This window comes from Podarcis vaucheri (genome assembly GCF_965113315.1).
Source record: "Podarcis vaucheri genome assembly, chromosome: 13".
Classification (NCBI taxonomy): domain Eukaryota; kingdom Metazoa; phylum Chordata; class Lepidosauria; order Squamata; family Lacertidae; genus Podarcis; species Podarcis vaucheri.
In genome coordinates, this window is record NC_138751.1 from 839,431 (window position 1) to 852,789 (window position 13,359).

Consider the following 13,359-nt stretch of genomic DNA (forward strand, 5'->3'; position numbering starts at 1 on the left):
TGCTCAGCAATTGGGTCTACAGTTCCTTTCTGTAAATCTTCTTGATTTCTTTGCAGGAACCTGTCTTTATCCTGTATCGTCTTTATTTTCACCTTCTTCCCCCTATAGTCAAAAGACAGTCCCTGTGGAAATTCCCACCTGAAGAGAATGGTGTTCTTCTTCAACAGGTAAACCAAATCCTTATAAGAAGCTCTCAAATCCAAAATATGTTTAGGAATGTCTTTAAAGATCTGTATCGGTGAGTTCCCAATTTGTAAGGCCTTTTCAAAGTGCAGTCTTAGAATTTTGTCTCTTTCCTCCTTCGATCTCAAGGTAATCAGACAGTCTCTCGGCGCCTTTCTGTTCTGTCTTCTGCCCAGTCTAAATGCTGTTGTAATTTTAAATTCGTCTTCCTCTAGATCTTCCCAGGAATCAGCAAACTCTTTCGTTAAAAAGTCCGTAAGATTGTCTCCTTCGTCCTCTGGAATTGATCGTAGTTTCAAATTCCTTTCTTTTCTTTGTAGTTCCCACAATGCCAGAGTTGCGTCGTGGTCATAGACCTTCCTGGCAATCGGTTCTAATTTTTCCTGGGTCTCTCCAGCAATAGTTCTGGCTTCCTCCGCAATTTGACGTGTGGCAGAATTTTCTTGCGTAAGCCTGTTTATAGATTCTGTATTCAGGTCAAGTCTTGTTGTTAAATCTGTCAATTTCTGTGAATTCTCTGTCAATTTCTTGGTATTTTCAGCCGTCTGCTTTGTTAGATTCTCCAGAGACTGGTTTATCTTAAGAAGGGCTTGCGACACTGCATCCATGGAGACTGCTGTACCTTTTTCTTGTCCTGTTGTCGCTGTAGGGGTTATGCCTGAGATCGAGCCTCTTTTCTTGTGTTGCTGTAGCTGTTGTTGATATTGCCTTGTCTTGGCTCTCGTGCTTATCTCGTCTGCTGGGCCACTCATATCCCAAGGTCGTTTCCCACGAGAGCCTTCTCCTAAAGGAAAATTCCACTGTCCCAAAGCGTAGCAACTTTTAATTTACCCTCTAGAGGGAGCAAATCAAAATGTCCGCAAACAAAGGCAAAGAGTATTTAAAAAGCAAATTTATCGGGAGGCTTCTATATGTATATTGCAACACTTTCCCAATAGATAGAGTCCCAGCCTTCCCTGATATATTGTGTCCACAGAGTCCCAAAACTTTGTAACAAATAAGCAATGAGACTTCCACTTTGTTACTTTCACAGGAGTCAAGTCAGTTCAGTGTTCCTTTGTTTTAATAGCAGTTTGTGCCAGGTTGAAGGCTGCAGAGAATTCCCTTTCCTTTAAGTTGGTCATGCAGCTTATAAAATCACTTATTCCTCCCCTCTGCCCTGCAAGCTAGAGGGGATAGTCAAAGTCCAAATGTCGGATTCAAGCAGTTAAAGACAATATCCCATATGGATGCAGCTCAGTAACTTTCGTTGCTTTAATTGTCATGCAGTCGGGGGAAGGCAGACTTCCTTAATTTTCGCCTTTCCCGTTTTCAGCCTAATTTCAAGTAGTTTTGACACGAATAAAGGTTCAATCTTACTCACGGGTCTTTTTTGTCCAGATTATTCAGGAAGGGAATCGGCGCTCTCCACTAATGGCGACGCGGCTTCACCCTGCGGGCTGGGTAGCGATTCTCAGCACCGCGCTCCCCGTTGTCGTTCCGGAGCCTTTAAAAAGGCTCTTTCTGCGGTAAAGGGGGGCGCTTCAGGTGCCCACCGAATCTCCTTGTTCACAGGCTCCGTTCCTGTGATTTTAGGGGTCCCCCGCTTGCCGTAGCGGGTCAGACCCGAACTCGCAGAGCCGCTCTCCTCCGGAGCTCGGAGAGGGAGCAGCCATTAGCGCTGGCGCCGAACCGGAAGTCTAGATGTTCCGGTTTCTAGAGGGGGGGGGAGAGAAGCTCAACTCGGTCTCTGGCTCCTTCTCTAGTTATGGAGGTGGAGCAGTTCCATCCTTTTGACCAGCCCAGGTTCCTTCTCCTCAGCCTCCCTCTCTCCTCTCAGCAATGCCCCTCCGGAGGCGCCAGACCCCGGGGATCCCTCGGCCCCCTTCTTCCTCTCAGACCCCCAGAGACTCCGCCTGGCTCCCCCCCCCTGGCCCCTCCAGCCCCTCTTCCTCCCTCAGCTGCCAGGCTCCTCCTTCTGGCCCCCGAGATTCTCCTCAGGGAGGATCTTCCACCCAGGCCAGAGCCGCTTCTCCACTGCTCCCTCAGACTCAGCCTCTCAGTCATCATCATCATCATCATCATATTATTATTATTATTATTATTATTATTATTATTATTCTTCCTTCCTCCCGCCTCAGCTCCCGCCTCCAAACTCCCTCCGAAAAGGCGCCTCTCATCTTCCCGCCCAAAGGGCTGGCTCCGCCCCCGCCTCTCTGGGGAGCCAATCAGAGAGAGAGGGTCCCGCCCCCTGGTGGCGTCTCTGAGGGACTGCAGCTCCAGACTCGGCTGTCCATCTCTCCCTCTCCCTCTCCCCCCCCCTCTCCCCCCTTAGTCTTGCCCCCTTTCCGGATCTGCCTTGCAAGTGGGGCTGCTCTGAGGGGGGCTGAGCCCTCATTGCTGGGCCAGAAGGAAGGGGCAGGCAGAGAGGAGAGAGGAGAGGAGGAAAGGGCTCGTCAAAGGCTGCCGCGAGATTTGCTCCCGCGAGATCTGGTCCTCTGGTTCTTTCAGCAGGAACTTTTCATGTTTCAAAAGATTTGATCAGGAGCTTCTTATCTTGTAAAAACTATGATCCATGTCTCAAGCACAGAAGAGAAAAAAAGAGAAAACAACCCATTGGGGAAATGCCTTATGAATGAATACAATGAAATTTGTTCCAACGAAAATTTGTATAGTTCTGTAAACAGGACACGCTACAAACCCCCCTTCCCCTTTTAATAGAACTTTTTCACGGGAACGTATTATCATGCCAAACGATGGTCCATGTCTCAAGAGCAGAATAGATTTAGGTTTCATCTGGAACACAAAATAATGGATCCAAACTAAAGGATTAAAAGGAGAAGAAAGGAGATTGCAAGGAAATACTGGGGGTCCCTCCATGGGCGTAGCAAAGAGGAGGGCCCCCAAGTGAGGGCGCGCTCGGCAGGCCAAGAGTTAAGAGGAGCGGAGCTGGATTCCCAGAGAGGAGCGGAAACAGAATCGCAGGAGGGCGGGACCTCCGGAGGCAAAGCCCCGCCCTCCCCGGAAGAGGGGGCTCCGGTCGCCTTTGCCGAGCTTCTCCGCTGGGTGAGTCTCCTCTCTCTTCCCCAGAGGGGGGGGGGCCGTGGGGAGAAGGGGGGGTCCCAGGGCTGGGGCAGGGGAGGGGGCATGGGGGGCTCCCCCAACAACCCGCAAAGGGGGGAGCAGAGGGTCCTCCCCCGCAGCCGCCCCCCTTTGCTACGCCCATGCCCCCTCCCTCTCTGCAAACCCAGGGAGGGGCGAGATCGCAGGAGCTTGGCAGCTCTGGAATCTCAGAATCGGGACCCACGAGGGTCCAACCCTGTGCAATGCAGGAATCTCCACTCAAATGCTGGGCAATGGGGAGAAAAAGCGCGGGGGGGGGGCGCGCGCGTAGAAATGCCATAAATCAAGGGAGGGAGCTCAGTCCATAATCTGGGTGCCGCATTGGGCCCCAGTTTCCGAGTCCTCCTCAAAGGCAGCTCCATGTAGAGGGCAATGCACTCAGCACAGGAGACACCTAGAATCGTAGAGTTGGAAGGGATCCTGACGGTCATCTAGCTGAACCCCGTAAAATGCAAGAAGGTCAACTAAAGCATCCAGGACAGTTTTAAAACCTTCATGGAAGGAGAGTCCACCAGTCTTCGCAGGGAGGCTGTTCCACTGTTGAACACCCCTTACCCTCAGAGACTTAGACAGAAGCTCCTTGAATCCATTGAGTCAATTCCCATCCTCTCAGGTTCCTCTTTTCTCATCTCCCTCAACCATTCCTCATAAGGCTTGGCTTCCAGACCGTCAATCACCCGGGTCGCCTTCCTCTGCCCACCTCCCAGCTTCCCAATATCCCTCCAAAATGTTGGTGCCCATAACTCCAGGAGGGGTCTGCTCAAGGCAGAATAGAGTGGTGCTATTACTTCATTAATCTGAAAACTAGACTTCTGTGGGTGCAGCTTAGAATTGCATTAGCCTTTTTTGCTGCTGAATCAGACTGTTGGCTCATGTTCAGCTTTTGGTCTATGAAAACCCCTATGTTCTCCATCTTATACTTGTGTAGCTGGTTCTTCCTGCCTAAGTGAGGAACCTTACATTTGTCCCTCTGGAAATTCCTGAGTGACATCTGTACTTTCTCTAAGGTCCACCTTTAGTTAGGCCATGAATCACGTCTTGAGAGAAGCGTCATGCACTCCTGGCTTCCCACTTACCTTTGTCTCTTGCAGGTGATATAAGGTTGCTGGCAAGACCTTCTCATCCATCTTTTCTTGGTGGCGGAGAGGAGGCAGCGGCTGTGGAACCAGCTCAGGTAGGGGAAGGCGGCCTTGTGGGGAAAGAGGCGGAGGGGTGGGGCAGCCATGATTCCTCTGGAGTCAAACGAATCTCTCGCTGCTTCTTCTTGTCTTTTGTCAAAACTGCCCTTAACAAAGACTGAAAATGTTATTGAAGAAGATTTATGTACTGAGATTAAGGAACATCCACCTCACCTTAATTCTTCTTCTGAATGTCTCTATCGCTAGTTGCAGTTTTATTTGTCTATTTATCATGAATACTAAAGCATGCTTCTCATCAGTTTTATTGCTGTTGTTTAGTCGTGTCCGACTCTTTGTGACCCCATGGACCAGAACACAACAGGCACTCCTGTCTTCCACTGCCGCTCATCAGTTTACAAACCATAAAGAGCAGCAGCCATGATTCACCTAACTAGCCCCATCTGTTGCAGAATGGGACTTTCCCCACCCTCCCTACCTTGTGCCCCATGTGCCCTTGGAGTTTTCTTAATGCACACTGCAAAACACACATAAAAATAATTGCATTAAAACGTTAAAATAAGCATCCATACTTAAATTGTGCAGCAAAACTATCCCATGAAGACAATGCAGAAAACAACCAAACAATTCATAGTAGATAATTGTTATACTGGCTAAGAGGAGGACCTTTCTCTCTCTCTCTCTTTTAAAGAGTTCACTGTCCTCTGAAGACATCGCTGTTTGTTTCACGGGTGAGCAGTGGGCATTGCTGGATCCTGACCAGAGAACAGAAGTCATAGAGGAGAATTGTGGAATCATGGCCTCTCCTGGTAACCTTGACACAGGGCTTTATATTTTCCTTTTCTTGTGCTTCTTCACCTTTTATTTATCCAATTTACTTTTTCTATTTATCCTCTGTGTTTCATTTTTATTTAGTTTGCCTTTCATTGTATCCTAAGTGGAAAACCTTTAGTAAAAATTAATATTGAAAGCCCTGAAAACAAACTTCTTATCTCAGTATAAAAAGCGGTTCCTTAAGAGCATGTGAGGTTCACCCCCAATTCATCTCCATAACTTCAAAGGAAGAGTGTGATACTGGTGTCTTTGCCCTGGCTATCATAAATCATCACATAAGAATCTCTGCTGGCTGAGCGGCAACAGCCAAGAACTAGCTAGCCTCCCCCACCTTGGAAGTCACCGCTTCTGTCCATTTTGCTTCACCAAAGAGATGACTGACATTAGAGATGGAACCGAGTTGGTGATTGGGCCAGACAAAATCCATTCCAGAAAAGAGCTAGGTTTTTGGAATCTTAGGTTCCCATAAAGATGTCCCTGAATGCCAGCCAACCAATTCAATGAAACCTCAAGTAAGACCTCCCATCTATCTCCCTTCAGTTCTTTTCCTGTCACAAGCGTTAATGAGCATTGTTCAATAATTAGGGTTCTCCATTTCTTGCTGAGGCTCTAATCCATTTCTCTTTTCTCTGCAGGTGGTGATGAATTGGAAATGAAGAGCAAGGGAGACCATGATGAAATTCACACGGGGGAGAAACCAAATAAAAATTTGGAGTGTGCAAACAGCTTCAGTCAAAGCTCCCATTCAACTTCCCATCAAAGAAATCCCAATGGGAAGAAACCTTATCAGTGCTTGGAATGTGGAAAGAGCTTTGGTTGGAGGGCTCACCTCACTGTCCATGAAAGAATTCACACTGGAGAGAAACCATACAAGTGTGTGCAATGTGGAAAGAGCTTCAGTCAGCGGGCCAATCTCACTACCCATCAGAGACTTCATACAGGGGAGAAGCCTTTTCAGTGCTTGGAATGTGGAAAGAGCTTCAATGAAAAGGCCAAGCTCACTTCCCACCAAATAATTCATACAGGAGACAATCCTTATCATTGCTTGGAATGTGGAAAGAGCTTCTCTCGAAGTGACTCTTTCACTTTCCATCAAAGAATTCATACAGGGGAGAAACCCTATCAGTGCTTGGAATGTGGAAGGAGATTCAGTCAGAAGGGAAGTCTCAATTCCCATGAAAGAACTCATACCTGGGAGAGTCCACATAAATGCTTGGAATGTGGAAGGACTTTTAGTCAGGACTCCCATCTCATTTCCCATCAAATAATCCATACAATGGAGAGACCATATAAATGCTTGGAATGCGGAGAGTGTTTTAGTCAGGAGTCCTTTCTCACTTCTCATCAAAGATCTCACAGCAGGGAGAATCAGATTCCCCAAGAATCATTGAATTGTTGCATTGGATTGGACGGTGAGAGTCATCTTCTCCAACCCCCTGCAATGAAGGATATTCAACAAAATAATTCATAACAGATGGCCACCCAACCTTTGCTTAAAATCCTTCAAGAGAGTCCACCACCACCTGAACTTACTGTTTCCACAAGCAAACAGTTCTTACTGTCAGAATCTCCTTTCTTCAATACAGCAGAGCAGGAGAAAGCAAGCTTGCTCCCTCTTCCATGGCACAGCTCTTTAGATATTGGAAGATGTCTATAACATCTCCTTCTCCATAATAAACATCCCCCACTCCAATCAACCGTTCCTCATAAGGCTTGGTTTCGAGACCCTTGATCCCCTTGGTTGCTCTCTGCAGCCTTAACTTGTAGCTGGAGTCTCTCTTTCCATACATCTTACTTGGCCCTTCTGTCCCAGGCCATGTGGAAATAGGCCTGCATGGCAGAGAGATGGACTTCTAGGCTTGCAGCCAAGGTGGTTTCTGGCCTCTTCAGGAGAGACAGTTGGAGGTCAGAGTGGGGTGGGAGAGTGGTGGGAGTTGTGAAGGAGGGTTGGTTAGATCAGTAGAAGAGGAACAGCATAATAAAGCCTCCTTTTGCAATTTTAATAAAATAAAAGCAACAGGCACATCTGAAAGCATGTGCTTATCTACACAAAGTTACCTTGAACTTCCATTTTTATTTTTTAATAAAACGCTTATACTGCACAAGACATGTCATTCCTTGCTATGTTGGGGGAGAAGTGTTCAGATAGGAGTTCTGTGGGGTGGCACCAGGAATCAAGGGGGTGTTTGGTCAAAGGCCCCTTGAATAAAAGTGGGAAGGTGGTGCAGGGAGGTGTGGGCACTGCCAGAGCACCTCTGAGTGATGGCAAAGGGGGCATAACATGGGGAGATAAACTAGACCTCTTCATGGGATATTCCGAAGTGTTCAAAGCGCTTCATGAAAACAAACATCGATATAAAGTGGACCAGTAAAATTTCTCCATTCCTGCAGTATGCTAAAGAAAATGGAGAAGGGTGTGAACTGGGACACTCTTCCTTGCCTCAGCCCAAAGGGTCTGATTTTTTCTATCTATTGACACCTGTTTGGTGCTGAACTGTGTCAGGTGCTGATTTTTTAGCCTTTGATCATTGTTGCTTTCTGAAGCTGACTTCAAAGTGGGGCTGTTCTGGAGGGGGCACTGAGCTATGTCTGCTGCCTTCAGCTGGAAAGGTGCCTGTGACTTTGCCCTCACTGCTGGGGCAGAAGGAAGGGAGTTGCTGTGAGGGATGGGTAGTCAGAAGAGAAGAAGAGAGAAAAGAACCCACGGAGGAAATGGCTTATAAATTGCTGCAATGAGATTTGCTCCAACAGAATTTCATCTTGTTCTTTCAGCAGGAGCTTTTCCTGTTGTTCCCTTGTCCATTAATTTAACTTTCCCCCAAGAGCTTATTATCATGCAAAACTATAGACCAAGTCTCAAAAATAGAAGGGATTGAGGTTTCATCTGGGGCTCTCTTGATGATCCAAAATAATGGATGCAGGTTTCCCCAGCCACTCTGGGCGGCTTCCATCAAAATATTAAAATACTGTGGTCTGTTAAACATTAAAAGCTTCCCTAAACAGGGCTGCCTTCAGATGTCTTCTAAAAGTCTGAATCATAGAATCATAGAATCATAGAGTTGGAAGAGACCACAAGGGCCATCGAGTCCAACCCCCTGCCAAGCAGGAAACACCATCAGAGCACTCCTGACATATGGTTGTCAAGCCTCTGCTTAAAGACCTCCAAAGTAGGAGACTCCACCACACTCCTTGGCAGCAAATTCCACTGTCCAACAGCTCGTACTGTCAGGAAGTTCTTCCTAATGTTTAGGTGGAATCTTCTTTCTTGTAGTTTGGATCCATTGCTCCGTGTCCGCTTCTCCGGAGCAGCAGAAAACAACCTTTCTCCCTCCTCTATGTGACATCCTTTTATATATTGGAACATGGCTATCATATCACCCCTTAACCTCCTCTTCTCCAGGCTAAACATGCCCAGCTCCCTTAGCCGTTCCTCATAAGGCATCGTTTCCAGGCCTTTGACCATTTTGGTTGCCCTCCTCTGGACATGTTCCAGTTTGTCAGTGTCCTTCTTGAATTGTGGTGCCCAGAACTGGACACAGTACTCCAGGTGTGGTCTGACCAGAGCAGAATACAGTGGCACTATTACTTCCCTTGATCTAGATGCTATACTCCTATTGATGCAGCCCAGAATTGCATTGGCTTTTTTAGCTGCCGCCTCACACTGTTGGCTCATGTCAAGTTTGTGGTCAACCAAGACTCCTAGATCCTTTTCACATGTACTGCTCTCAAGCCAGGTGTCACCCATCTTGTATTTGTGCCTCTCATTTTTTTTGCCCAAGTGCAATACTTTACATTTCTTCCTGTTAAAATTCATCTTGTTTATTTTTGCCCAGTTCTCTAATCTGTCAAGGTTGTTTTGAAGTGTGATCCTGTCCTCTGGGGTGTTAGCCACCCCTCCCAGTTTGGTGTCATCTGCAAATTTGATCAGGATGCCCTTGAGTCCATCATCCAAGTCGTTGATAAAGATGTTGAATAAGACCGGGCCCAAGACAGAACCCTGTGGCACCCCACTAGTCACTCTTCTCCAGGATGAAGAGGAACCATTGATGAGCACCCTTTGGGTTCGGTCAGTCAGCCAGTTACAAATCCACTGAGTGGTAGCATAGTCAAGACCGCATTTTACCAGCTTCTTTACAAGAATATCATGGGGCACCTTGTCAAATGCCTTGCTGAAATCAAGGTAGGCTACATCCACTGCGTTCCCTTCATCTACCAGGCTTGTAATTCTGTCAAAAAACGAGATCAGGTTAGTCTGACATGACTTATTTTTCAGAAATCCATGCTGACTATTGGTGATCACAGCATTCCTTTCTAGGTGCTCACAGACTGGTAGTTGTTGTTCTCTTTGACATCTGGTGGGAGGGTGTTCCACAGGGAAGGCGCCACCACCGAGAAGGCCCTCTGCCTGGTTCCCTGTAACTTGGCTTCTCGCAGTGAGGGAACCGCCAGAAGGCCCTTGGCACTGGACTTCAGTGTCCAGGCCAAACAATGGGGTGGAGACACTCCTTCAGGTATACAGGACTGAGGCCGTTTAGGGCTTTCAAGGTGAGCACTAACAGGAGAAGAAAGGAGATTGCAAGGAAATACTGGGGGTCCCTCCATGGGCGTAGCAAAGAGGGGGCGGGGAGGGGCTCCTGCCCCCCAAATCAAGAACAATCCATCTAAATCAGTGTTTCCCAACCGGTGTTCCGCGGCACACTAGTGTGCTGCGGAACGTTGGCTTGTGTTCCGTGGGAGGGAGGCGGGCGAGGCGGGCGGCGAGAGGCGGCGGCGGCGAGCACACGCGAGGCGGCGAGCTCCCTCCCTCCCACATCCCATCGCCGCTCGCTTTGGCCGGCCTACTGGAGGAAGGCGCGAAAACCTCGCGCATGCGCAGGCCTTCCGCCTGCGACAGCCCAGTAGGCCGGCCGAAGCGAGCGGCGGTGGGATGTGGGAGGGAGCTCGCTCGCCGCCCCGCGTGTGCTCGCCGCCCGACTCGCCCGCCTCCCTCCCACGGCACACCAGCCTACCTCCGTGGGAGGGAGGCGGGCAAGTCGGCCGGCGAGAGGCGGGGCGGCGGCGGCGAGGAGAGGCCGCCCAGCGCGGGGCTCTCGCCGTCTGCCTGCCTGGCTGCCTGCCAGCTCGGCGGGCAGCGCTTCCGTCCACAGCGCCTGCCTCGCGGCTCTCATTCCCTGCCCCTGCCAAAGCTCACCCAGCCAAGCCGCGCTCTCCTTCCTGCCTCGCTTTGCTGCCTCCCCCCCCCCCAAAGCTTGGAGGTTCCCCGGCAGGAAGGAGGGAACTTAATCCTCTCCAAGGGCTGCGGAAAACAGACATGCAAATGGGGGCTTGCCAGCTCTTCAAGCGCCGCCGGCTTTCTTTGGGAATTACCGCCCGCCGAGCCCAGTAACGCTGACAGGCCGAGCCGCGGGGCTTGGCAGCGCAGCCGGCAGAGTGTGGGAAAGGGCGGCCGCCACGTGCCGGGCAAGGCGAGACTCGACGGGGAGGACACCGGCAGCAGCGCCCCCCCCCCCGAAACCCGCTCCGGGCAGGTAATTCACAGAGAGTGGACAGAAGGAAGCCTTAAAGGGCTTCAGCCTCCCAGAGTGGCGGGGAATAATAATAATAATAATAATAATAATAATAATAATAATAATACTAATAATAATAATAAAAATTGACAGGTGGTGTTTTTCTAGGTGAGGGGGTGGGGACTGTAATAACAAAAAAATCAGCTGTATATTGATACGGAACGGGGGGGGGGGCAATGTCTTCTTCACTACAATATATTTGCTCAATTTCTCTAGGACTCCATCACCCCTCCCCTGTCCTCCATAATCTCTCAAGTAATACTGTCAAAATCCTGTTACAATGTATCCACTCTGTTTCTGCTTTTGCTCTCTAGTACAGAGTGGCTTAGAAATCACTGAAATCTTCAAAATTGATATAAAATCAGCCGTGGTTCTGATCTGCTCGTTCTCGGTGCCATTCAACTCAGTTCCCCTTGGACTCCATGATGCTGTCCCTACTTCCATAATCCCCAAAGCGGCAGGTCACGTACGCAGGAACTTCTTAATCCTGTCAGATAGTTTTGCAAATCCTTCCTTCGGGCAATACTAGGTGACAGACGATGTATATTCCTGGCCCATTGTCTTGCCACCACCGGTACTCAATAAATGTGTATCTATGTATATTTCCCGCTCCGCATATCCCCCCTCCCTCATCCGAAAATGCTAATTAATGTAATCCCACCTTTTCATAATGTATTCATGACGTGTAAAGTATATTCATGATGTAACTTGTGAAACCCAACCTTCCCATAATGTATTCGTGACGTTTCATGCACTGTATTCTGGGACATGGAGGGAAATCTCAAAAGTTCATGCCACCCCTTTCTCGCTGTTCAATCTCGCCTTGAACCTGTTGCGCAATAAACTTGGATCTTCTGCAGTTTGCTCCTGCGTCCGGCTGAGCTCATTTTCTTCCGCAGGGACCCACGGACTTAGTCCGATGAGCTGGGTGGCAGAGTAACCCCGCACCCAGAATTTTTCCATAACAGTTGGCTGCCCAACGTGGGGCTTGTGGTTCTCCCAAGCTGCTGACTGGGGGCCCCGAAATCTTCAGCCGGCTCCGGGCCATTTTGCCTGGGAAGATCCTTTTGGACCCCCAGCCATCTTCTGGGCGGTAATCGAAAGCCCTAGGAGTTCAGCCGGGGAGCAAAAGAGGGATCCAGCCGGCTTATTCATCGATCCCGGGATCATCATAGAAGACGCGTGAGAATAAGGAAAAAGGAAAATCCAGTGCACTGGTGGGAAGGGGGTGGAAGTCTCCTGGCAACTGAATTCTCTGCCCTCCTCTCTATCGCTCCTTCTTGCCTTTCTCTTGGTCCGGTTAGTGAGAGAGACCGTGGACCGCTGCTCAACCCGAAAGGGGGGTTCTGAGCTCTATCCCTTTTCCTTAAAATCTCCAGCCAGCCGCACCAATTGGGAGCCCGAAAGTAAGACGGAGAGACCCGACTTGAAAGATAGCCGACTCTCTGCAACGGGCATCCCAGTTGAAAGCAAGGGGTTGGAGCTCTCTTTCCGATCTTCCCGAGCGTCCTTTCTAGGGGGCAGGAAGTGGTCTTGCTTTCTATCCCAATCCCAGCCGCACCGGTCGAGCTACATACCACGTGTACTGTAAGCTCGCTTCCGAAAGCAAGGGGGATTTTCGACCCGAAATTCTATCCAGGGACCACCCGATCTGGCACTGCATGGCGCGGGCGTCCAGTAGGGCCCCTTTTCCTGAGATGTGACGATAGGTAGGAGGTTGCCAGGAGGGATAGCCCATGAGGAATTGGGCAGGACCGGCAGAGTGGAAAGAGACCCCAGGTTATAGGAAATAAGGAAATAAGGAAATAGGAAATGGAACGCAAGGAACCGGATAGCTAGAGCTCTCTAAAACCCACTAAGGAAGTTGCCAGGCAACTAGAAGCCCCTTCTCCTCTTTACTATACGTCCCTGTACTAAGCGTACCAAACCCCTAGACATACCAATCCTAATCAACCCCTCTTTTTTCCCCTTCTCTATCCCAGACACCCCCCAAAAAAAAGGAAAAAGCAAAAAAGCAACAACAGCAACGCATGCATCTATAAAGGGGTACCCAGTCAACCAAGCGTTGTGAGCCCTACCAGTCTGATTACCTGGTGGTGTGTTTGAAGAGGCAAGGAGGCTCATAAAACCATGTGGGACCTTCCTACTAATTTCACTTAATGAAGCCAAAGGTAGTGGCCCATCTCCTTGCAATAACCAACTAAAGGATGAGAATATATATGTTTACATGTTGTCTGTTATGTGTGTTGTCTGTTAATACATATATGAGAATATGTATGTTTACATGTTGTCCGTTATGTGTGTTGTCTGTTCCTTCTGTCTCTGGCAGACTGCCTTTCTTAAGTGTGCATAGTTTAAACTGCAAGCTTGCTTCAAAATTTAAATCTAAGGAAGTCATGCTGGATCTTAGCAGTCCTAAATAAGAGAAAATGAGAATGAAGTGTGCAAATGTTTACCCCACCTCTTGCTTTGCCCCAACTTTTGAGATTGCGAGTCTACAGTCTTATTTTGGAAGGTGCTGATAACCTAATGTTTCT

At 48.9% G+C, this 13,359-nt stretch overlaps 1 protein-coding gene across 1 annotated transcript; it reads left to right on the forward strand.

The window, feature by feature from the left end:
- Positions 1-2,933: 2,933 nt before the first annotated feature.
- On the forward strand, positions 2,934-6,816 carry LOC309518066 (uncharacterized protein). Its single transcript, XM_082197876.1, has 4 exons — positions 2,934-3,228; positions 4,377-4,459; positions 5,113-5,230; positions 5,891-6,816. The coding sequence occupies exons 3-4, from the start codon at positions 5,218-5,220 to the stop codon at positions 6,724-6,726; spliced, it is 849 nt and encodes a 282-aa protein (XP_082054002.1). The 5' UTR covers positions 2,934-3,228; positions 4,377-4,459; positions 5,113-5,217; the 3' UTR covers positions 6,727-6,816.
- Positions 6,817-13,359: the final 6,543 nt, after the last annotated feature.